General features: G+C 37.2%; 1 protein-coding gene across 3 annotated transcripts in view; it reads right to left on the bottom strand.

Moving 5' to 3' along the window:
• CCDC30 (coiled-coil domain containing 30) overlaps window positions 1-25,289 on the bottom strand; it is a 130,974-nt gene that overhangs the window by 100,620 nt on the left and 5,065 nt on the right. For 2 of the 3 annotated variants that reach the window (XM_043574613.1, XM_043574612.1), the window contains exons 2-9: window positions 25,077-25,132; window positions 21,924-21,998; window positions 21,113-21,169; window positions 19,654-19,774; window positions 15,781-15,974; window positions 12,456-12,545; window positions 10,255-10,408; window positions 534-605 (exon numbers count right to left, since the gene is read on the bottom strand). In XM_043574613.1, coding sequence (XP_043430548.1) covers window positions 534-605; window positions 10,255-10,408; window positions 12,456-12,545; window positions 15,781-15,974; window positions 19,654-19,774; window positions 21,113-21,169; window positions 21,924-21,932 — 697 coding nt within the window. In that variant the 5' untranslated portion in view covers window positions 21,933-21,998; window positions 25,077-25,132. The remainder of the gene's footprint in view (window positions 1-533; window positions 606-10,254; window positions 10,409-12,455; window positions 12,546-15,780; window positions 15,975-19,653; window positions 19,775-21,112; window positions 21,170-21,923; window positions 21,999-25,076; window positions 25,133-25,289) is intronic. The other variant, XM_043574614.1, reaches the window with a different exon arrangement.

Raw genomic sequence — 25,289 nt, 5'->3', positions numbered from 1 at the left:
TAACTAATTCACCATGGATTCCAAGCCTATTGGGTTCCCAGTGAACACGTGTGTGTGAAGTATTGTTAAATTCATCATAAGGTGTCTTGATGTCAGGGGCAAAATAGGTATTATTTGTGTTGACCACAGGTTTTGGAGTCAGATACATGAGTATCTGACTAACCCAGATACATGGGTTCTAATACTCACTCTGCATTACTTAATTCATTAATACTTAATGTAGCTATTGGATAACTCACTTAACCTTCCATAACTCAGTTTTTTTTGTGTTTGAAATGGGAATAATAATACTACTTGGAAGGGTTGTGAGGATTAGAGTTCATGCATATAAAGTGCCTGGGAGAATACCTGTTACTTAGTAAGCAGTAAGTGATAGTAGTAGTAATAGTAGTAGAAATAAGTAGTAACAATGGCAATAGTGCTTTATTAGTATTATTATTAAAGATATTATTATATTAAAACATATTTAATACATATTAAATTATTGTTTAATGTATTATTAAACATTATATCTACTAACATGCATGACTCACCATTCTCTTTCAGCTTTATCAAATTTTCTTTCAAGTGTTCTATTTCTAGTTGAGCCTTCTTAAGTGCAGAGTCTAAAGAAAAAAGAAACAAAATATTTCTGTAAGGAGTGAATGGTTAGTGTAATGATCAAATCTGAAGTGTTCTCCTGTTTTGGAACACTCTATTTCTGCTGATTTTCCTTTAAGTTTCTGCATAAATGTCACCTCCAGAAAGCTTTTCCAGACTCCTTTTAGTGTTCCTGCTGCACCTTATTATTATTCATGATTATCTGATCTGATAATATTTCTGTTTCCCTAACTAGATTCCATGCTGAAGAGTTTGGGACTACTATAAACAAATAGAAAAAAGCTAAACTTTTTAAGCATGGTACTATCAGCTTTAAAAAAAGAAAATTATACTCAGAAATATTAAAATTAGTTCCTGCAATTAGTAATATTTAGAATTTTACCAGTAGTTGCTAGAAATATCAAAACAACAGAATTTCAGGAAGTATCTTTTGATACTATTCAAGAATTATATGAAGATGGCAGAATGGTATAGGGCAAGAACATGGAGCATTGGAGTCAACTGGATTTGCGTTTTCTAATCCAGGTTTTATCATTTGGCCTCCTGGAGTCTAGTCATCACCAATGGTATGTCTGGTTGGCTTCCTATGTCAGGATGAAGAACCTCCAAGAGGTAAGAGACTAAGGTGAATCTTATGAGATCATTCCTAATCACAAGGTAAGTACATTAGCACAATCATGCATGTCTCATTATTGATCCCAAAACGCTCAGTTCTTTGGAGTAAATCCTAGTCTAATCTACCAGATTCACCTAAAATTAGATTCTGACCATAACAATACTATTACTGCCACTGCTACTGGCAACAGCAGTTACTAGTGTCAGATGTATTAACATTATAACAAACCTTCAGAGTAGATATTAGCATTCTCATTTTATATATAAGATAAGGGAGGCTCAGAAGAATTAACCAACTTGCTCAATGTCACACAACAAGCAAATGGTAAATCTGAGATCTGGACTCAGGTCTGTTTGACTACACTGTGCCAGAGTCTGTTTTACTAAAACAATGATTTTCCTAAGTGTTCATCTATGGAAAGAGAGGGAGTAGAATGATAGCAGGTGGAAGGAGGTTTCAGAGACAGTGAAGAGCATAAATGAAAAAGAATGGGTAGGAGAGAACATTGAGTGTTCTGGGGACTATATGTAGTCTGATACTGCTTGGGCCTACAGAGCAAAGGATTAGGGGAAATGTGGGATATGAGGCTGGATAGATACGCAGGAGGCAAGCCAGAAAAGCCTTAGAGAGCTCAGAATTTACTCTACACAATAAATTTTTTTATGGAAGCTTAAAGTACTGAGGAGGTAATTGAGAGGTTCTGTGAACATTAGATTTAATTTCCACTTAAAAAAAAAACCTATTTCTACAATAACACATACACCAAATATGTCATATACCAAAGTCAGGTATATCAGAGACCACCAAATGCATGAACTCGTACTGCCAGGTTAGCATCTCCTGTCGTGTCCACACAGATATTTGAAAATCATAGCTCTCTCTCAGAGCATTTAAACTAGTAATATTTCTAAAACTGTGTTGGTTTTATGACCAAGTTTCTATGACTTCTCTACTGTTTGACAGTTTTATTTTCTAAGTCTACTCCTTTTAGTGGTTGCCCTGGGTATTTTTTTAAGAACTTTTTTTATTAAGGAAAAGTTCCAACATATACAAAAGTAGATAGAACAGTTATGGAAATACCTATATCTATCATCCAGCTTTTTAAAAAATCATCCAGCTTTTAACAATTATCAAGCCATGGCCAATCTTGTTTCATTTATATCCATAACTAGTATACACTAGTTTTCTAATGCTGTAAAGCAAATCACCACAACTCAGTGACTTAAAATGAGGGTACCTGGGTGGCTCAGTTGGTTGAGTGTCTAACTCTTGATTTTGGCTCATGTCATGATCTCAAGATTTGTGAGAGGCTGAAATCAAGGTATGAGCTGGGTATGAGCTGGGTGTGTTCATCTCTGAGGTATTGGGAAAGAATGCAGTTCTAAGCTCACTCAGGCTGCAGGCTGAATTCAGTCCCATGGTTGTAGGACTGAAGTCCCCATCTCCTTGCTAACTGTTAGCCTGGGAGGTCTATCAGCTTTTAGAAGCAACCACCATTCTTTGCCACGTGGTCTCTTCCATCTTCAAAGTCAGCAAAGGAGAATTTACCTCACATCAAATCCTTCTCACACTTTGAATATCTTCTTCAGGGAAAAGCCTAACCTCTTTTGAGGGCTCGCCTGATCAGGTCAGTCTCACTTAGGATAATCTCTCTTTCTTAAAGCCAATTGATTTGGGACCTTAACTACATCTGCAAAAGCTCTTCATAGCAGCATCTATATTGTAGTTGATTTTCGAATAACTTGGAAAAGGTATATGTATACCAGGTGAGGCTCGTGGAGACCATCTTAGATTTCTATCTAATACACCTATTTCCACCAGTTCTTCTATTTTTAACAGCTTTATTGAGGTGAAATTTATATGCCATAAAATTTGCCTTTTTAAAGTGTACTATTAAATGACTTTTAGTATATTTACATTTGTGAAACCCACCACAATCTGATTTTAGAACATTTCTATCACCCCATTGAGAAACCTCATGCCCATTTAGTTAACCCTAATTCCCACTCTTAGCTCTGGGCAACCATTAATCTACTTTGCCTTTTCTGGACACTTCATATAAATATAATCATACAATATGTGACCTTTTGCATCTGACTTCTTTACTTAGCATTATGGTTTTGAGATTCATCCATGTTGTAGCAAGCGTTAAGTATTTGGTTTTTACAGGCACATTGTCTTCCATTGCATGAGTGTTTGGAGTCCCCTAAATCACTCCCAGGGTCGGTGACTCTTAGGACTTGCCTCACTGGACTAAAGATATACTAATAGTCACAGCTGATACTTACTACAACAAAAGGATACAAAGCAAAATCAGCAAAGATAAAAGGTGCATGGGGCAAAGGCCAGAGGAAATCAGGCTCCAGCTTCCAAGAGTCTTCTCCAGTGGAGTCACACAGGGTGTGGTTAATTTCTCCAGCAACAAACTGATCATACATGTGAAGTATCTTCTATCAGGGGAGTTCATTAGAGATTCAGTGCCCAAGGTTTTTGTTTGGGGCTAGCTAGTCACATATATACCACTTCTGCCCACCAGGTACCAAAATTCCAGATTCTCAGAAGGAAGGCAGGTATTGAGCACTGTGATACTGCAATTTGTGATTAGAAATATACATTTGACCTTATCTTCAACCCATTTCTGGCACAGAGATCCTAAAACTCTTGGAATTTCCTAAGTGATGAGAGCGATAAAGCCATCTTATGTTAATGAGGTGACTTGTGGCCAGCAATTAACAACAGGGGCTGGTTTCCAGGAGAACCAACCATGGGATTAGAGGTCCTATCCTCTGACCTCCAGGGACAGGAGAGGAGCAAGAGGTTGAATCAATTACCAATAGCCAATGATTTAATCAACCATGCCTGTAGTGAAACCTCTGTAAAAACCCAGAAGGAGAGGGTTTGGAGAGCTTCTGGGTTGCTGAACACATGGAGGTTTGGGGAGGATGGTGTAGTCAGAGAGGACATGGAAGCTCTGCACCCTGTCCCCATACTTTGCCCTATGCATCTCTTCCATCCGGCTATTCCTATGTTATATCCTTTCATAATAAACCAGTAATCTAGCAAATTAAATATTTCTCTGGGTTCTATAAGCCACTCAAGCAAATTCATCAAACCCAAGGAGGGGGTAATTGGAAATTCCAATCTATAGCCAGTTGGTCAGAAGCACAGGTGATACCCGAGGCTTGCAACTGGCATCTGAAGGAGGGGAGCAGTCTTACAAGACTGAGCCTTAGCCTGTACAATCTGACACTATCTTCAGGTAGACAGCATCAGAATTAAAGGTAAATAGTGTCAGAATTAAGTTGAAATGTAGGACACCCAAATGATGTCCAAGAATTGCTTGGTGGTGTGAGAGAAACACCCCTCTCCCACCTTGAAATTGTATCCTGGGACCCTATATAAGTATAAACCACACTGTTTGCACAAACAGTTTAGGCACAGTGAGCCCCTATTATCAGTTAGGGAATGGTGGGAACACTCCCAAAATCCAAGTTCCCAGATGCTAGTCAAGGGCTGACCTCACAAGCATGCCTTTCTAAGGATAGCAGCGTCAGGTCTCTGTTAACTATTTCCTACACAGAATTACTGTACCACATTTTGTTTATCCATTCATCCAATGAGAGACATTTGGGTCACTTCTATCTTTTGGCTATTGTAAATAGTGCTCTGAACATTCGCACGCACATTTCTCTTGGGTAGATACCTAAGAGTTAAATTGATGGGCCACATGATAATTCTACATCTAACATCTTGAGAAACTGTCAAATTATTTTCCAGTGCCTGCACCATTTTACATTCCCGTCAGTAATATATGAAGGTTCTAATCTTTCCACATCCTTACCAACACTTGTCATGCTTTGTTTTGCTTCTTTGTTTGTTTTGGTTTTTTATAGCCATTCTAGTGTGTGTGTACTGGTATCTCATTGTGGTTTGAATTTGCACTTCCCTCGTGACTAATGATATTGAGCATCATTTCATATATCTTCTCCAGAGAAATGTCTACTCAACTATTTTGCTCATTTTTAAATCAAGCTTTCTTTTACTATTATCAGAATTCTTTACATATTCTAAATATAAGTCCTGTATCAAACATGATTTGCAAACATTTTCTTCTAGTCTGTGAGTTGTCTTTTTCACTTTCTTGGTTTTTTCTTGATGTTGGTTTTTTTTTTTTTTGATATTGCAAGTGGTAATTTTTATTTCATTTCTCAATAGTTCTTTTTTTTAAAGATTTTATTTTAAGTAATCTCTACACCCAACACGGGGCTCGAACCCACAACCCCAAGATCAAAAATCACGTTTCCCTCGACTGAATCAGCCAGGCACCCCTCAATAGTTTCTTGATAGCATATAGAAATACAATTGTTTTCCTTTTATGATTTAATGAGTCACATAATTATTCATCTAGCTGCAAATATTAGATTCATGACAATAATATCATTATTTATTTGTGTCACTATTAATATAAAACAAATCCAAAAAACTGATGAATAGAAATATTCACATCTGATTGGGACATTCAGATGTTGTTTTGTTTTGTTTTGTTTTGTTTTGTTAAAGATTTTATTTCTTAAGGGTTTCCTGGGTGGCTCAGTTGGTTAAGTGTCTGACTCTTGATTTTGGGTAAGGTCATGATCTTGTGGTTTGTGAGTTGGAGCCCTGTGTTGGGCTCCACGCTGAGCACAGAGCCTGCTTGGGATTCTCTCTCACATTTTCTGTCCCTCCCATGCTCATGCTCCCTTTCTCTCTTTCTCAAAATAAATAAATAAAACTTTTAAAAAATTAAAAAATATATTTTATTCCTTAAGTAATCTCTATACCCAACATGGGACCTGAACTCACAACCCCAAGATCAAGAGTCACATGCTCTACTGACTGAGCCAGCCAAGTGTCCCTTGATGTTGCATTTTGAAGTATAGAAGTTTCAATTTGGAGGATACCTGGGTGGCTCAGTCAGTTAAGTGTCTGACTCTTGATTTTGGCTCAGATCATGATCTCACAGTTCATGGGATCAAGCCCCGCATTGGGCCCTGTGTTGACAGAGTAGAGCATGCTTAGGATTCTCTCTTAAAATAAATACATAACTTAATTTGTAAAAAGTTTCAAATTTTGACTGAGTCCAATTTATTAGTTTTTCTCTTACCACTTTTGCTTTGGTGCTCTACTAAAATATCATTGCCTAATCCAAGATCATGAAGAGTTACTATGTTTTCTTCTAAGAGTTTTACAGTTTTAACTCTTATATTTAGCTTTGTGATCCATTTTGAGTTATTTTTTTTGTGTGGGTGTGGTACAGGGGTCTTTATAAAAGCAAATCCCAGACATATTGTTCAACCATAAATATTTCACTATATATCTCTAAAAGAAGTCTTTTTAAACATTCAATACACATGTGGTTAAGAAAATTTAGCAATTCCTTACATATCCAGTAAATATCCACATTTCCAATTTTTTTCACAAATGATAAAAATTTGTTTCAATCAGTATCGAGTAAAGTCCACACATTATAACTGGTTAATAATTCCCTTAAATGAAAAAAAAATTCATCTTTTTCATATAATTTATTTATTGAAGAATACTATAAATATTTGACATTAATTCTTTTTTTATTTTTTTTTTTTAATGCTTATTTATTTTTGAAAGAGAGATAAAGAGTCGAGAAGGGGAGGGGTAGAGAGATGGAGACACAGAATCCGAAGTGGGCTCCAGGCTCCGAGCTGTCAGCAGAGCCCAGAGTCTGACATGGGGCTTGAACCCACAAACCATGAGATCATGACCTGAGCTGAAGTCGGATGCTTAACTGACTGAGCCACCCAGGTGACCCTCTTTTTTTATTCTTGAAGAATATCTTTGTTATTGTCCAAAATTTTTCATTCCCATCCAAGGTTTTGGATGTGATATAGACAGAAGCAGAGATTAAGCTAAAATAGAGTCCTTCATTTGAGAGTCAGTTTGGGGGCGCCTGGATGGCTCAGTCAGTTAAGCATCTTCTGACTTCAGGTCATGATCTCATGGCTCATGAGTTCAAGATCCTTTTCAGGCTCTGTGCTGACAGCTCAGAGCCAGGAGCCTGCTTCAGATTCTGTGCCTCCCTCTCTCTCTGACCCTCCCCAACTCACACTCTGTCTCTGTCTCTCTCTCTCTCAAAACTAAATAAACTTAAAAAAATTTTTTTTTTTGAAGAGTCAGTTTGGGGGCACCTGGGTGGCTCAGTTTTAAGCATCTGACTTTGGGTGAACATAAGCCCCACTTCAGGTAAAACTGGAGCCCTGCATCAGGTGAGCCCCACTTCTCTCTGTCTCCCTCTCTCTGTCCCTTGCTCACTTGCGCCCTCTCTCTCTCAAAAAAAAAAAAAAAACCCAAAAAAACCACAACAAAAAAAGGGTGTTGAAAGTAGACTGATACTTGGTAAACACTGTTGAATAACACATTTACCTAGGAATACATTCTGACTTGTAAACCGATGACTCAAGAAGTTATATCTAGGGCACACTTTGGTACTACAGATATTTTATTTTAATTTTTTTGATACTACATATGTTTTTAAACTTTTATTTTTACATTTATTTATTTTTGAGGCACAGAGAGACACAGCACGAGTGGGGAGGGGCAGAGAGAGGAGACAGAATCCGAAACAGGCTCCAGGCTCTGAGCTGTCAGCACAGAGCCCAACGCAGGGCTCGAATTCACAAACCATGAGATCATGACCTGAGACGAAGTCCGATGCTCAGCTGACTGAGCCACCCAGGTGCCCCATGATACTACATATGTTTTTTAAAGGACTTGCTAATTCAGCTTCCCAACAGCCCCCCAGTATACTTACTGTGGTGACAACTTTCAGTTAATAGTTTAGGATCTACCAGACCAACCAACTGCTGATGGAACAGAGTGCCATGTGATTGAGTTCTGTTGCGTCCAAATGTGACTAAAAGGAATGGGTCTCCTGCTTTTCCTTTTTCCTTCTGTATTGCAAGCAGCAAAGACTGCTTCTCATCATACTCACACAGCCAAATTTCTTTTCAAAATTTTTTTGAAATTGGGTTTCTAACTTGCATCCAGTAAAATTCACCCTTATCGGTGTATGGTTCGGTGAATTTTAACAAACATATATAATGGTGTATATACCCTATTAGGATATAGAAAAATTCCATATTCCAAAAATTTCATTTGTGTTCATTATTTAAAACACATACTTAACAAAATCTCAACCCTCCTGATATTGTTTTTAAACCCATGATCAGTTTGGCGGAATAATTACTGTTTTATACATTTAACGCTTTAAAGATACGATCCTAAAGAAACCTATATGCTGCATTTGAAAATCAGCCTAATTTCATAATCATTGTAAATTGTAATATAGAAAGGGGATAGTTTTAAAAGTTTAAACTTTATACTAAAATAAATTATTGATAAAGCAAAGATTGAAATATAAACAATGAAACCATAAAAGCACAATAAAACACCATAGAGATGAACATTTCAATAATCTTATAGTGATATAGAAAAGGCTTTATGAGTGAAAACCTAGAAGCCATACAAAATAACTGTGTTAAACCTGACTTGATAAATATTAGCATTTCGATATAGCAAAAACTCCAACGTAACATTTAGAACCAATAAAAGGCTCATATCCAGAATACATAAAGAATTAACCAAAAAATTTTTTATTAAGTAATCTCAACACTCAGCATGGGGCTTGGACTCATGACCCTGAGATCAAGAGGTGCATGCTCCGCCAACTGGCTGACCCAGCCGACAGTCCCAAGGATATATAAAGAACTTTTACAAATTAGGGGCACCTGGGTGGCTCAGTCGGTGGAGCATCCAACTCTTGACTTCGGCTCAGGTCACAATCTCACAGTTTCTGAGACAGAGCCCCTCGTTGGGCTCTGCACAGACAGCACAGAGCCTGCTTGGCATTCTCTCTCTCCCTCTCTCTGCTCCTCCCCTGCTCAATCTCTCTCTCCCTTTCTCTCTCTTTTTCTCCCTCTCTCTGTCCCTCCCCCACTTGCACTCTCTCTTTCAAAAATAAGTAAACTTAAAAAAAAGAAAAAAAATGAAATTTTACAAATTAATAAAAGATACCACCCAATAGAAAAATATACATGAGACTTGAGCAGGTACTTCACAAAATAGTATATTCAAATGAGCAACAACAACAACAACAAATTATGAGAGGGTTTTCAACTTCATTAGCCATTTGCAAAATGCAAATTAAAGCCATAACTAAATACCACTACCCACTCACCAGAAAAGGCAAAGTTAGTAAGATAGACAATATCAAGTACTCACAAAGTCTCACATACAAGTGAGGAGAGCTTAAATTAATACAACTATTTGGAAGACAGTATGGCAGCTATCTACCAAAGTAGAATCTACACATAACCCTTTGATCCAGTAATTAGGTATATCACAAACAGAAATGTGTCGGTAAGTCCAAGAATATTCATAGCAGCACTATTTGTAATAGGCCACAAGTAGAAGCAATGTAAATATCCATCAACAGTAGAATGGCTAGATAAAGTAAACTGTAGTATATTTATTCAGTGGAATATTACACAACCAGCATAAGTGAATAAACTACGGCTACATGCAATGACATGAAGGAATCTCACAAACATAAGATTGAACGAGAGAAACAAACCCAATTTAAGAATGCGTATTGCCTGCAATCAAAACTCAGAAATAATGCTAAAAGTTACTTCTGAGTAAGATGTAGACCTAGAAGGAAGAAACAAAGGGGTTTTCTGGGAATTTGTTGCACGGCATGGTGTAAACTTGGGACTTAAGCATTTTGGTAGGTAGGTTATGCTTATGCCTCAGTAAAACATTTCTGGACACTGGAGAAAAAGAAGCTGTTTATCAAACTGAGATTTTTTTCCCTCAATGTACTCAAATTCTATCCTGAGAAAATGTCAATTTAATATATATAATATATAATATTATACACAATATAATACATAATATAATATATAATGTATCATATATAATATATAATTAAAACATGGTCAGAAATGTTCCTCTGTAACCAAACTTACCTAACTTACTCTGTTCTTTCTCCTTCCCTTGTAGCTCATCAGTGAGCCTTCGGATTTCTTCTTGGGCCATCCTTAACCTCTCTGCTACTTGTTCTGCATTTCTCTCTAGGCAGTTTTGTGATGTTTTATCTTTTTCCAGGTCTTCATTATGGGACTGAAATAAAACTATTTTTAGTCATAAAACAAAAATTAAATGTACTCTTTTAACACTGCACTATTTCCTACAAGCGTTTGAAAGCTAATAAAGTAGCAAACAATATTTCATTTATATGTATTTCTTTTATTAAGTTAAACCATATAAAGTTGGTGATATTTAATCTTTTTCCACTATAAACATACAACTTCATATAGTTCAACCTAATTGAAGAGATTATTATTTAAATTATATAATTTATACATTATATATTAAATTAAATATATAATTTGGGGCGCCTGGGTGGCGCAGTCGGTTAAGCGTCCGACTTCAGCCAGGTCATGATCTCGCGGTCCGTGAGTTCGAGCCCCGCGTCAGGCTCTGGGCTGATGGCTCAGAGCCTGGAGCCTGTTTCCGATTCTGTGTCTCCCTCTCTCTCTGTCCCTCCCCCATTCATGCTCTGTCTCTCTCTGTCCCAAAAATAAACAAACGTTGAAAAAAAAATTAAAAAAAAAATAAATTAAATATATAATTTAAATTATTGAATTATAAAAAATAGAAACTATCATAAAAGTGAGTATCATCTGGAAAAAAGAGAGAAAGTCATCCTCATGTATACAGTCCATTAAATACAGTTTATAAAATTCATTCACATAACGTATTTCATTTAATTTCAACATATGCACACACTCAAATCATGTTTACAGCTCCAGCTCCTTTTCTGCAATTGTTTTCAAAGCATTTAAAAGCTAAGAAATTCAGTCTCAATTATACTTTGCTCTTTATTTTTAAGTTTATTTTTATTTATCTTGAGAGAGAAACAGAGAGCAAGCAGGGGAAAGGCAGAGAGAGAGAGAGACAGAATCCCAGGTAGGCTCTATGCTGTCAGCACAGAGCAGGATACAAGGCTTGAACTCACAAACCATGAGATCATGACCTGAGCCAAAATCAAGAGTTGGATGCTTAACCAACTGAGCCACCCAAGCGCCCCTGTAATTATTTTCAAAGCATTTTAAGAGCTAAGAAAGTCAGTCTCAATTATACCTTGCTTTTGATCCCCAAATATGTATTAATTTATATAGTCATTATACAAATTTTTCTAAAAGATAAGAAGACAACCAAAATACCACATACATAACAAAACTACTAGTGTATCGGTATATATCCTTGCAATATTTTTTATTAATAGACATTTTTTACATAGCCATAATCCCAATCTATGTACATGTTTCTGTCTGGCTTTTTCATTTAACATTGTATGAGAAACATTTTCCCACATAACAGCGCCGATTTTGTAACGATAATTTTTTTTTTTTGTAACGATAATTTTTAAAGTCTATATAATGTTCCAGAGTGGGTGCAACATGATTTATATAATCACTTAAGCATTTGGTAGTTTCCAAATTTTTGCTATTTAACACAACACTATGAGGGGTGCCTGAGTGGCTCAGTTGGTTGAGTGACAGACTCTTGATTTCAGCTGGGGTCATGATCTCAGGGTTGCGCTGAGTGCAGAACCTGCTTAAGATTCTCTCTCTCCTTCCCGCTTGTGCGCGTGCATGTGCACACGCTCTCTTTCTCTCTCTCTCTCTCAAAAAAACCCAAAAAACAAAAAAACCCGCTATGATATACAGTTTCATCCATATATATTTATCTTGGGTTACTTCCTGTGGTTAAATTCCCAGCAAATACTTTATTCACTGGATTTAGTGCTTAATAACATTTCCTCAGATCAAAAAATTTAATTCTATGAAGAGAATTGATTCTACTTAAAACAATGTGCTATATATTAAAGGACTACCCACAAAAAGGGCTCCAAACATATTTGGGAAGAAGTATGTATTATCCCAAAGTGATTTTTCAAGGGATATAACACACGCTGTTTAAATTTTGATACATTCAATAAAAATCAGTATTAACTTCTTTCTTCTCAAATTTTTGTGATGTGTTTATAATACTTTTATGCACAATTTTATAATTTTCACAGCACGAATCTATACATTTTAATATATTCAAACAAAATAGTTGGTAAAAGCTACTATTATTAAGTAAAGGATTGTTTTTTTACCTCTCTCAGATTTTTTTTAGACTGCTGCACATGTTCCTGATGTTTCTCCTGTTCTCTCCGCAGAGGCTGGTGGTTTTGTTCAAAGTTCTCCTAAATAAATAACAAGAGATAAATGAAATTTACATCAATCGGTCTTCCTAAATAATGTCATTTAAAATTTTTTTAAAAGCAAAATATAGGAACACAGTCCAATCCATTTTGTGAGGCTAGATCATGCATTCTCAATGAGATAACATCATCCCCAAGGGAGTGAAAATTGACTCTGAGGGGGCGAAAAAATTCTTACTCTTTTTATTACAAAGCAAGATATACCTACAGTATATAAATAGAACTCCACAGTATATAAATAGAACTCTATCAGTAGTATTAAAATTTCATGGGAGAGAGATTAGGAAAAATTATCTAAATATTCTCATGATAGAGGAAATAACGAAAAATGGTTGGCTAACACTGGCTAGACAAACCTTGAGATTAAAACCCAACAAAAATAACATGAGAAAGAAAGATCACAGGGCAATTGTCTTACTCATAAACATAGATGTAAAAATCTTAAACAAAATTTTATCAAATCTAAGCTAGTAATATCTAGAAAGGATAATATATCATGAACAAGCTGGATTTGCCCCAGGAATGCAAAATAGGTTTAACATTAGAAAAATAAATCAACAAAATTCTCACATTAACAGATTAAAGTTCTAAATTATTTCATCATCTCAGTGGCTATAAAAAATATTTAAAATACTTACCACTGGTTTCTAATAAAAACTCTTAGCAAACTAGGAATAAGAGTATAAATAATAAATAAACAGTACCATTTGAAACAAAACCTTCAGCAAACATCATACTTAATAGTGAATCATTGAATACTTTCTCTGATATCAATAACAAGACAATAATACCAGATAATACCAGTGATAAGATGAAGATAAGATAAGATGAAGATAATACTAGAGAGCCTAGCCAGTATAAGGCAAGAAAAAGAATTAAAAGGAATAAGGACTGAAAAGGAAGAAACAGAAGTATCATTCTTCTTAGGTAATATGATTGTACAGGTAGAAAATACTTTAGATCTTTAAATTACTTATTAAATTGAACGAGAGGGGAGCCTGGCTGGCTCAGTCAGTGGAGCATGTGACTCTTGATTGTGGGGTTGTGAGTTTAAGCCCCACATTGGGTGTGAAGCCTATTTAAGAAAATAAACAAGGGGCACCTGGGTGGCTCAGTCAGTTAAGTGTCCAACTCTTGAATTCAGCTCAGGTCATGATCTCATAGTTCGTGAGTTTGAGCCCCATGTTGGGCTTTGTGCTGGTGCACAGAGCCTGCTTGGGATTCTCTCTTTCCCTCTCTCTCTGCCCCTCCCCTGCTCAGTCTCTCTGTCTCTCTGTCTCTCAAAATAAATAAGTAAATATTTTTAAAAATAAATAGAGAAAAAAATATTTTAGAAATAAATAAGTAAAATGAATGGAAATTTTTAGCAACAATCCTAGGTATAGGCCAATATGTAAAATAATTATACTTCCAAATACCAGCAAAAGATAATTAGAAAATTAAATTCTTTTAAAAAAGATAGCATTTGCTATTAATAGCATCCAAAAATATGAAGCACCTAGGAATACATGTAACAAAGAGTGCAAGATTTTGTAGGGAAAATCATAAAACTTTACTGATATACTTTTAAAAATACATGGAGAGATATTCCATGATCACAGATCACATCAATATTTTAAGATAGTAAATTCCTCTTAAACTGATTTATAGATTCAATACAACCAAAAATCAAAATCTCAGATTTTGTAATAACATGAATCAGCTCGTTAGTCTTTCCTCTTAAAATTATTTAGTGACTCTCCAGACCTTCTACACCCAAGTCCAGCATCGATATGCATTCCAAATGTTTCTATGCCTCAGGGCGCTTGGCTGGCTCTGTCAGTGTAGCCTACAACTCTTCATCTTCAGGTTGTGAGTTTGAGCCCGCGTTAGGTGTAGAAATTACTTAAAAATAAAATGGTTTAAAAAATGATTTTATGCCTCTACTGTGATCCAGGAACATTGCTGGGTGCTAAGTACAAACTTCAGTTCAGCATATGAGTTTCACCATGACGTGGTTCCTGAAAATCTCTCCAGCCACATCTCTTAGCATTCACTCACATGAACCAGTATGCATTATACACTGTTTCCCCTGCCAGCAATGCCTTTCCCAGCTGCTTTATGAACACCTATTCAGCTTTCAAAATCCTACTCAACACCTCTTCTGGAAGGCTTTTCTTGCCTAACCCATCACATCTGACTCAGCCCTTCCTCTGAGTTTCCCTAGCCTTCTGTGCCTTTATCATGGGACTTTCCACACTGAACCGTAACCACTGGCTTTTTTTCCTTCCTCCATTAGCTTGTAAGTTCCTTGGAAGTCCAAATCATGTCTGACTTGACTTTGTTTCTACATCCACTGGCACAGATCCTGGCACATGGAACGTTCTCAAGAAATAAAAACAATAATGCTAATTAATACTCCGGTTTCTTTTCAGATGGCATAAATCTTTTACCTTTTACTACAGATTTTTGTGGAGAAAAAGTCCCCTACAATAATGCTAATAAATGTGTGAGGTACTATTCTAGAGCCTTATATATGTTATTTCATTTTCATGATCACCTTGTGGAGTAGTTGAGTGGATCTCAGATTTTATTAATGAGAAAATCAAGGTTCACAAAAGGTAACTTGTGCAAAGTCATACCACAAACAAGTAGCAGGGGAAGTCCACCCCAATCTAAAACCTATATTCTTTTTTTGTTTTAAAGTTTATTTTGAGAGAGAGAGAGAGAGTGAGCATGTGAGTAGGGGAGGGGCAGAGAGAGAGGCGGGGAGAGAGAGAATCCCACAGTGGGGCTCAGACTCAGGCAGAAGCGTGAGATCATGACCTGAGCCAAAATCAAGAGTCAGGGGCACCTGGGTGGCTCAACTGGTTGGGTGTCCGGCTTTGGCTCAGGTCATGATCTCACAGTCCGTGAGTTCAAGCCCCACGTCGCTCTCTGTGCCGACAGCTCGGAGCCTGAAGCCTGCTTTGGATTCTGTGTCTCCCTCTCTCTCTGCCCCTTCCCCACTCACACTCTGTCTCTCTCTCAAAATAAAATAAAAAACATTAAAAAAAAATTAAAAAAAAATCAAGAGTCAGACCTTTTACTGACTGAACCACCCAGGTGCCCTAAAACTCATATTCTTAAGCATTGTTAAAACTGGCTTCCTTATAATTTAATGAATGAATGATTGAAAAAACAAATACTAAAAGACTGGCCTGCCTCTTATTCAATTACCTAGTTAATTTCAGAATACCTGGGGATGTTCTTTCAGGAATTTACTGGTCATACACCTTTGTGACTCTGGCTTTGGGCCCCGGGTTTCCAGTTTCTGCAAGAGTGTACTTCTTTCTACCAGTAAGTATGCAATCTGTTCACTGGGGCTGCTCAGAGCTATTTCAGATAAGCCCTCTTGATACAACATTTCTTCAACCTCTTTTATTTGCACTTCTGTTCAGAAGAAATAACAAATACAAAACTATTAAAAGAAATGCAGGCAAATAATTGCTGTTATATGATGTTAAATGTGTTCTTAATTACACAGCAAATTAATTTTAAAAATCAGTTATACTGTTACTACCACCCTTCTTTCTATCTGTCCAGGGTGTTTTCAAACTTTCAGAAATAATAACAAAAAAAAAATGGGAAAAGGTTCTCAAAAATGGTAGATATTCTTACCATTGGATAACTTTAAAATTCGTTGTTGTTTTATTGAGTGCTTACTATGTGGCAGGTATTGTACTAAGCATTTAAGATAAATTTATCTCATCGAATCCTTGCAAAAGCCACTGAGGTAGGAAACATGATTATCTCATTTATGGGACAAGGATGCAGGCACCGACAAGCCAATTAACTTGCATGACATTACGCAACAAGTCTTACCAAAATTCTTGGTGATTTCAACATTCAGATAGATTATTGTAGTGCCCTGGCTTCTCAGTCTGTTTAGCAACTAACTTCCAAAGAGTCCTCTACGCCAGCTCATTCTCTACTCCCATAGTAATTCTATGGGAGTCATTGGCTGCAACTCCCCAGTCTCAATTTCAAGCATCCCATTCTCCAATCACCCCTTCCTATGTACTTCTAGTAGGTGGATGTCAACAAGTTTTTGGCCATACTGGTAACTATAATCCACTGACTTGAAACACTGCTCAGTGTTCCTTTCCCACTCTTGTTCTCACTTTCTTAACTAGCTTAGATTCATCCAATCAGTTCCTTGTTATCATCACTCTCTTGAAACATTCACAACTCCCATGCCCCTCTTTCCTTCCATTATACTTGGTTGACAGAATTCCAGCCTGTTTAAGTCCAACCCTTCAGCCCCACTGCACCTCACTCCAGAAGCTGAATGTTGCTGGAGAAAACTGCACAGCCAGTGCTGATTGGTTTCACTCTCACTTCATGTCTACTCGTCTCAAGTGAGTCCTTATTGTCCAGCAATCCTCCCACAATTCCCCAGAATTCTCTCTCATTTTCTAGAGAGAATGAGCTCTAGACCATTATTTCATTCCTCTCTCTCCTCAAGTCTCCAGCAGCTCCTTCCCTGCCCTCACTCTCCGCTGAATACCCTGCTTCTTATTTCACGGAGAAAAAAAGCACACTCCAAAGACAGCTTCCACGATCTTGCAAAGATTCCAAAATCTTTTAAATCTTATAAATCTCTTGTGCAATTTAACAAACTATCCTTGCTCCTAACTCTCCCCTTGTGCACTGGATCCCATTCCCACTTATCTCAAAGACCACACGCTTGCAGCTGACTCCTCTCTTGATTGCCCCATCAAGCTTTCTTCCCAACTTAGCGTTGTAATTATCTTCAAGACATGCTATCATATCTCCCACTAAAAACAACAATGAAAACAATAAGAAATCTTCCTTCAATCTCATATCCCTCTCCAGCTTCTACACAGCTTCCTCACTCTCCTTTACAGCACAGCTTCAAGAAGGGATCAACCATTGCCATGTCCCCTCTTCCTCTCCTACCACTCTTTCCTGAGTTCACTGCAAGCAGGCTTTCATACCCACCACTCCACAGAAGCAGCTCTTGTCAAAGTTACTGATGACCTTCATGTGACCAAATCCTATAGTGAATGATCTGTCCTGGTTCTACATATCCTATCAGTGATATCTGATCTACTTGTTCACATCCTTTCCTTAAAACACTGTCGTCATTTCTCTCTGGGACCCCACACTCTGCTGGTTTTCCTCCCACCTTGTGGGCCACTTCTTCACAGACTCCTTGGCTAATTTCTCACCTTTTTAGCCTCTAAACATAGGAATGTCCCAGGGCCCATCCCCGAATCCTCTTTTACTCCCCAGATAATCCCTATAGTCCCAAGGCTTTAGGTTTGGCTATATACTGATGACTCCCAAATTCACAGCTGCAGCTTGTGGTGCCTTCCAAACTTACACAGTTGTCTACTTGACATTCCCACTTGGGTGTCTACTACATGCATCAAAATGTACACGTCCAAAAGCAAGCTCTTTACGGTCTTCCTCAAATGGGATTTCCCATAGTCTCCCCACCTGAGTAGCTGGAACTCTAATATTCCAAATGCCCAGGCCAGAAAACTTTGGGACACCAGTGATTTCCCCCATTTTCTCCCACCCAACATTACGTCCATTATCTAGTCATATTAGCTCTATCTTCAACCTTCAATTATATAAGCTGTTCTGGAGTAATTAAGTTTTAAGTGCCCAAAACAAACAAACTTGTATTTTGTAAAGTGCTCACTAAAAATAATAACGCTTCTTGAAAAAAACAGATTGGTATAGACCATTCTAAATCTCTGTCATTGTGTAACTAGAGTGCTATAAAAAACACTGACAATCCTTATAATTATACTGGTACATTAAAAGAATTACATCAGATTCCATCAAATATAGAAATACTATAGTAAATATAGGGCTTTATCTTCTTTTAAAAAACCAGGCTTGCTGTAAAGGTGAGCTAAAAGAGCTGAGTCTGTGGAGTTAGGGAAACAAAGGCAAAATGCACAAAGATTAGGGATATCTTTACAATAAGTACTTCCAAGGAGAAACATGTGGCCAAACTGAGGCCAGAAGAATAATGTGGGACAAATGAGTTTCATGTGTAAACTCCAAGGCTTGCTTGCTGGTAAGCCAAAATCATTAACATGCTGGGGGAAACTGTATATGAACTTCTGCCTTGAAATGACATAATTCCCCTATTTACCAATCCTTCAAAAGCTAATTTATGCTGGCAGCAGGACATACATATCTTCTGTTTCTCATGGAATGGCAGCTTAGAGCCCTGAACAACACTCCTGCTGAGAATAGCTAAAAATGCCAGAAGAAAACTTAAAACTCTTAAAATGCAACCACTATACAAACAAAAATAGAACACAAACTATTAAGCCAGCAGAAGGAAACTCAGTATATTCAATGCAAAACAAGAAATGAAAATAAAGGAAACAAGAGTGTAGTACATATGAGATATATCCTGTGATTAACTCAACGTTTCCGTCTGAGATTCAAAATAAAGAAAAAACTTCCATCAGCAGACCCTCATGAAAGGAAGTTCTAAAATGAAAAAAAAAAAAAAGATTTCAAATAGAATATCTGAGATGCAAGGAAAAATGCTGAGTACAGAAAATAATTAATGTGTGGTAGATATAATCACTGACCATATATAATAATATCTAATTTGTGAGGTTAAACAAAATAGAATATTCTAAAGGGGTCCTATCTGTATCCTCTTTTGTAGCTTTGTAGTACTTAAATATTTTCTGAGTCCATAATATGCTAGGTACTTTACAGGGCAGGTGTGATGGGGAACACAGAAATCACTAAGACCAGGGCAAGATCTCTGCCCCAGAGGAGCTGACACAGGTCACTAGGACAGTGTGGTAAGTGCTCTAATAGAGGCTGAAGGAAATGACCATCCTGTGCTCTCTCACACACATTTCAGACTATTTCACAACAGATAATTTAAAAAGACCAGGCAGAAAATACACCCAAAACATTATAAGTACTTTTCTTGGAGTGGAAGACATATAGTAATTTTCCCCTTCCTTCTTTTATACATTTTCCAATTTCCTATAATTGTCGCATATTACTTTTAGAATTAGAAAAAAAATTAACTTTATATTTTTATAAAAGGAAAAATTACCCTGTTTTGGTTGGAGCACTTTAACCTCATGTCTAAACTGTTTGTTTTCCTTTTCACAACCGTGAGACAATGTTTCTCTTTCCTCTGTTAAGGTATGGACACGGTTTGCATACTTTTCCATCTAAAAAGAAAATAATACATTTTTTTTACCGTTAGTCCATGGATCATATAGTACCCCATATCAAGTCTATGAAGTGAAAGAGTCATGAAGAGATCACTATACTGTTGTGTCTATAATCTAAGAAATAGGCAGAAAATTCAGCTTTCCTTAAGTGTGGGTCTCCCTCCCTAAACTTCCTTCCAGCTGTTTTATGTTATCAGTCATTGTTTCCCATAGATATGATGATATATCACCACAAATTTCTGGGACAGTCACAATCTCTACTTTTTTTTTTTTTCCATTAACATATCAGGTTTTAAATCAAGTTGCCTTATCTATAGTTTAGGGAATATAGTCATGATACTCATAAACAGAGAAAAATCTCCACAATAATTGTTTATACTCCTATGCTAACAATGATGATTAAGAAGTCTGAAATCTTACTAGAAGACTGCATTAAAATAAATTATTGAGTATTAAAAAAATAGCTTCTGGTTCATATGGCAGCTTCACAACAGGTCCTTTTATGTGGCTCATAATAATAGATTACAAGCTAACTCGATGCTCTGGGTTCTGTACTAAGGACATCAAATATTTACTTTTCACCACAATCCTATGAGACTGTTATCCTCCCGCTTTGTAGGGGAGGAAGCAGGTGGCTGGAGTCCAAGGGGTTTGCTGTGTCATGCAGGATTGAGTAAGAGGAGGAGCTAGACCTCACACTCAGCAGGCCAACCCAGAGGCTAAGCTCTTACCTACTGTGCCAAATTGCTTAGAGATAGACTACCAAAGTAACTGAATTTAGTTTTACTGAATTGTGAGGACAACTCCTCACAATACAAACACAAAAAGCTGAGTGGTATAGTAGAGGTAACAGAGCACTGCCACCCAACTTAATAACTTTCTGCTAATCTTCAACGTCTTTCTCTTCAAAATGGCAGGAACAACACTACCTATTTCTAATAATAACACCTATAATTTATTGAATACTTGCTAGGTGTCAAGTATGTGTGTGTGAAATGTTTTGTGTGCTTTAACCTCACATGTACTTGTAAACTTCACAAATCTCTTTGAAGAAGCTATTATCATCCCCATCTTACAGGTGAGGAATTTCAAGTTCAAAGAAGTGAAGTAACTTACCCAAGGTTACACACAAAGACAGTACTAAAGGCAATGCTTCATCCCCTTGTGCCTAATGTTAAAGTTCATGGTCTATTATTGGTCTATTATGCTATCGATAATAATAGCATCGTCTATTATGCTATCCTGCTTTTGTTCTAAAGGAGCTGCATTCTTCTTTGAGTTTGGAAATAAAATTGTCCTCTAAGAGTTAAATTTAAAAATCAGTAAGTTGCATACCTGAGCTGAGATGATGAAACACAGCAGAGTGATTTCCAAGCAATCTGAATTTCTTAACTTGTTTAAAGAAAGAATACGTCAGAAAGTATGTTGATCAGTATTGGAAACATCAAAAAGAGTGATAAGAAAGACAAAAGATGTCATTATCTACTCATCTAAGGGCTGGGGACCCTGGTTCTAGTCTATAACAGGTCCAGAAGTAAGGGCAGGTATAGATTAGCCCTCTTGTGGAATTCAGGCTATCTTAGCCAGTGCTATAAAAATTTAGAATGATTTGTTCAGCGAGTAAACATCTGTAACCAAACATCTGTTTGGCTTCCCATGTAGTGTACCTGTAGGGAAAGAATCCATCAGCCACAGGACATGTATGTCTCGTTCCTGTGACAATTATGTTTCTTACCGTCAGTTAGTAAGCTGGTATCTATTTTTCTATAAACTTCTTTGTGAGTGTGGTTAATTCAAGATCATCTTTGAGAAACAGATCCTCTTACAGAACACTGACTACTCAGGTTTCTAAGCCTACAAGCAAGAGAGTCGGCTGGAGGGTGGGTTATTGAAACAAAGATAATGAAAGCCGCCTTGAGCAGACCTGTTGGGATCTTCAGCCATTCATTTCTGGGTAACATCCTGTACATGTACTCTACTGGAAACCAATGCAGACTGTTGGCATAGTTCATGAAAAAAATTATACTTGTGAGTGCTTTGCAAACTACACAGTAATATTCAAATGTTGGTTTTTAATGTGTCAGTTTAATGAAGGACAATGAACAAAACCACAGGTATCTTAAAACTTTATGTTATTAGCTCTTACTTCTTTCATTGCTTCCGTGTGCTTCACTGTAAGCTCTTCTAAATTTCTGGTAGCAGTGTTCAGCCTGTCTTCATTCTGGAATAAACAAAATAGAGTGGTTCTTCTGTAGCAACAAGGGGTCCAATCCCTTCTTTGTCAAGATGGTGAAGTACGTATTCTAACTGCACTTGTGCGTTGGTGGAAGAGATGAGCATATGTGTATGTACACACACACACACATGCACACACACACAACTGAGCATGCAAGAAATCTGATATGTATATACATCCAGAGTTAGTCTCTCTGTACAAAGTATAGTTTAGTTCTGTTAATTAATGGGTATGTTATCCAGTTATGATGAACACTTACATGAAGTAGCCAACAACACAAAGAAAATTAAAGTTTCAAACGGCTTTACAGTATCTCTAAAATAAGAAATGATGAAAAAAAAAGAAATGATAACATGATATATATATACACACACACACACACACACACAATACAAATGTGTGTTTAAAAAAAATACATGCTTTTCTGTATACCCAGTTCTGAAGTTTATAATTTAGTAATCTGAAAATCGCCCAAACGCCCCTTGCAAAGTTATAAATTCCAAAGAAACACCCTCAGTTGAATTTGAGAGATACAGGGACTCCTCTGGAAGCTAGACCACACACTGCTCCTGTGCCATCAAGGAATTATTGTGCTCACAGTATATGGCTTATAATTTCTGGTGACTTCTAAATCATTCAGCTCTCTTCCAAAACTTCCTGATATAAGCCTGCCATCAATATAATCTTTAGCTTTTTCAGCTCAAAGTAGTCATGCTACAAAACAGTTTACACTATAATAGTACGTGAAACATAGATTCCCGCTTGCTGGAGTTGTTTGTATTTGTGTTACTAGAACCTCCAGCTGTGAATCAGACTTGCTGTTAAAATCAAACACAACTTTTAACCAAGTTAATCTGACCCAAATTGTAGTGATATGCATAATTATTACTGTACTGCAGACAGTCCACAGAAACAATACTGTTTTGTTTTTTTAACAGCAAAATCATATTTTTTATTATTTTTCTCCTTTCTTGCTATGTTCTTCAGAGTCTTATCATTTTCACATTAATAGTTTTAATGGACAATATAGAATTCTAATTATCATCTGAATCTCACACAGGAAGAAAAAAGGACCCAGGTCTGGATCTTTGTACCCTATGTGTCCTCCTCATGACTGACAGCTAAAAATCTTGTCATGCTCCTCCCCCCCACACTCCCATCATCTGGTCCCCATTCACATTCTCCTTCTCCCTTTTTAAGGCTAAATAATATTCTAGTTCCTGTCTGTGTGTGCACACATGTGTTTACATTTTGTTTATTCACTCATCTGTAATGGACATTTGGGCTGTTTCCACCTTTCAACTGGTGTGAATTAACAGTTCTGTGATCATGGGTATACAAATATCCATTTAAGTCCCTGCTTTCAATTGTTTTGGGTATATACCTAGACGTAGAATTGTTATCATATAATTCTGTTTAACTTTTTGAGGAGCTGCTGTACTGTTTTCCAAAGCAGCTGCACCATTTTATGTTCCCACCATGCAATGTAGAAGGGTTCCCATTTCTCCACATCTTTGACAACGTTTGTTATATTTGTCTTATATATACAGTGATATATATCATAGCCATACTAACGGGTGTGAGGTGATTGCTCTCTTAAACTATAATTGTTTTACAATGACAGTGAGACTTTAGTCCCTGGACCATTACCTCTCTCAAACTACCAGATATTTTTGGCTTTTCCTGCCAAGCCTGGACCCAACAGTTGATCATTTCAACCTCTCATCAATGTCCCCCATTATCTTGCTCCTTGCCCCACCTTCCCTGAAAATCCTAGCCCTGGAAAAGTTCAACCATTTGCCTTTTCTACATCTATTTTAGTTTGCTGAGTGCTGGTACAGAAAAATAAAACAAGCAAGCCGACTGAAGCCACTACAAATTCATGGCTGCAGCCCGAGACAAGCTTCTCAGCTGCTAGATCATTCTATGCATTCTTTACCAGATTCTGTTACCATTTCACTCAGCAGCTATTCAGAACTTTCATCTCTCCCATCAAACTCCAAGTCTTACCTCTCCCCTCTTTTGGCAGATGACCTTGTCTCCCACAGCACTAGCAAAACTAGGGTCATCATATAACTTTGTCAGCTCCTTCCCTTACAGCAAGGTACTAGCCTTCATCATTAGAGACCTTGTTCTCTTTCCCCCTCAGTGGAGGAGATTTCCATCCTCCTGACCAAAGCAAATTTCTTCACCTGTGTTCTAGATCCTGTCCCTATGGCTTCTTCAAGAAAGCTTTTCTTTTCTGTATACTCATTATCTCCTTCTCTACTGATCTCTTGCCCTTTGCTCAAGATGTTTGTCTTAAAAATAAAGATACAAAAATAACCCTCCTTTGACCCCACCACATTCCTCAGAAGCTACTGTCCTTCTTCTAATTTGTCTTCCCCTCCTCAAATAACTGCATTTTGGCTTCTGTTCTTACCACTATACTCAAAATATCAGTTACCAATGGGCACCTGGGTGGCTCAGTTGATTGAGCTTCCGACTTCAGCTCAGGTCATGATCTCACAGTTCACGAGTTTGGATCTCACGCCAGGCTCTGTGCTGACAGCTCAGAGCCTGGAGCCTGCTTCGGATTCCGTATCCCCCTCTCTCTCTGCTACTCACCACTCATGCTCTGTCTCTCTCAAAAATGAATAACTGTTAAAATTTTTTTAAAAAATCAGTTACCAATAACCTTCAAAATGCCAAATTGGACATGTTTCTGTAACTTGTATATATGATCTCTCTGCATTATGTCCACTCCTATCTTGAAAGTGTTTCCCTTCTCTGTTCTGTGACATCACTTTCTCCTGTTTTTACTCTTACCTCTCTGACCTTTCCTTCTCTGTTTTCTTCCTGGGCTCCTCTTCATCCACAGCCCCTTGAGATGCTGCCATTCCTAAGAACTCTGCCTTTGGCTCTCTGCCTTTCTCACTACTATGGTCATTAACAGCTTGGATATAGGAGTCTGACACATCTTGAAACCCTGCCTCCACCACTTTCTGGTTTCATGACTAGGCAAGTCACCTAACTTCTTTAAACTTTGGTTTCCCCCCAAAGTGGATTAATAATAATGCCTACCTCATGGGATTGTTAGCATTAAATAATAATCCATCTCTGTGAAGCTCCAGATCTATCTAGAAAAAAATGGGAAGAAACAGAAACACACTGAAGTTAGAATAAACACAAGTGCATGTGGCAAAGACTGCGCTTTGTCCTCCAATATTTATTCTTCCCTTTCCCACAGCGTAAGATAATCTGGTTTCCCGAATGATCACACGTCTGCCTGCCTTA

The sequence above is a fragment of the Prionailurus bengalensis genome, chromosome C1, assembly GCF_016509475.1.
Source record: "Prionailurus bengalensis isolate Pbe53 chromosome C1, Fcat_Pben_1.1_paternal_pri, whole genome shotgun sequence".
Taxonomy (NCBI): domain Eukaryota; kingdom Metazoa; phylum Chordata; class Mammalia; order Carnivora; family Felidae; genus Prionailurus; species Prionailurus bengalensis.
This window is presented reverse-complemented; position numbering and strand designations above follow the sequence as displayed.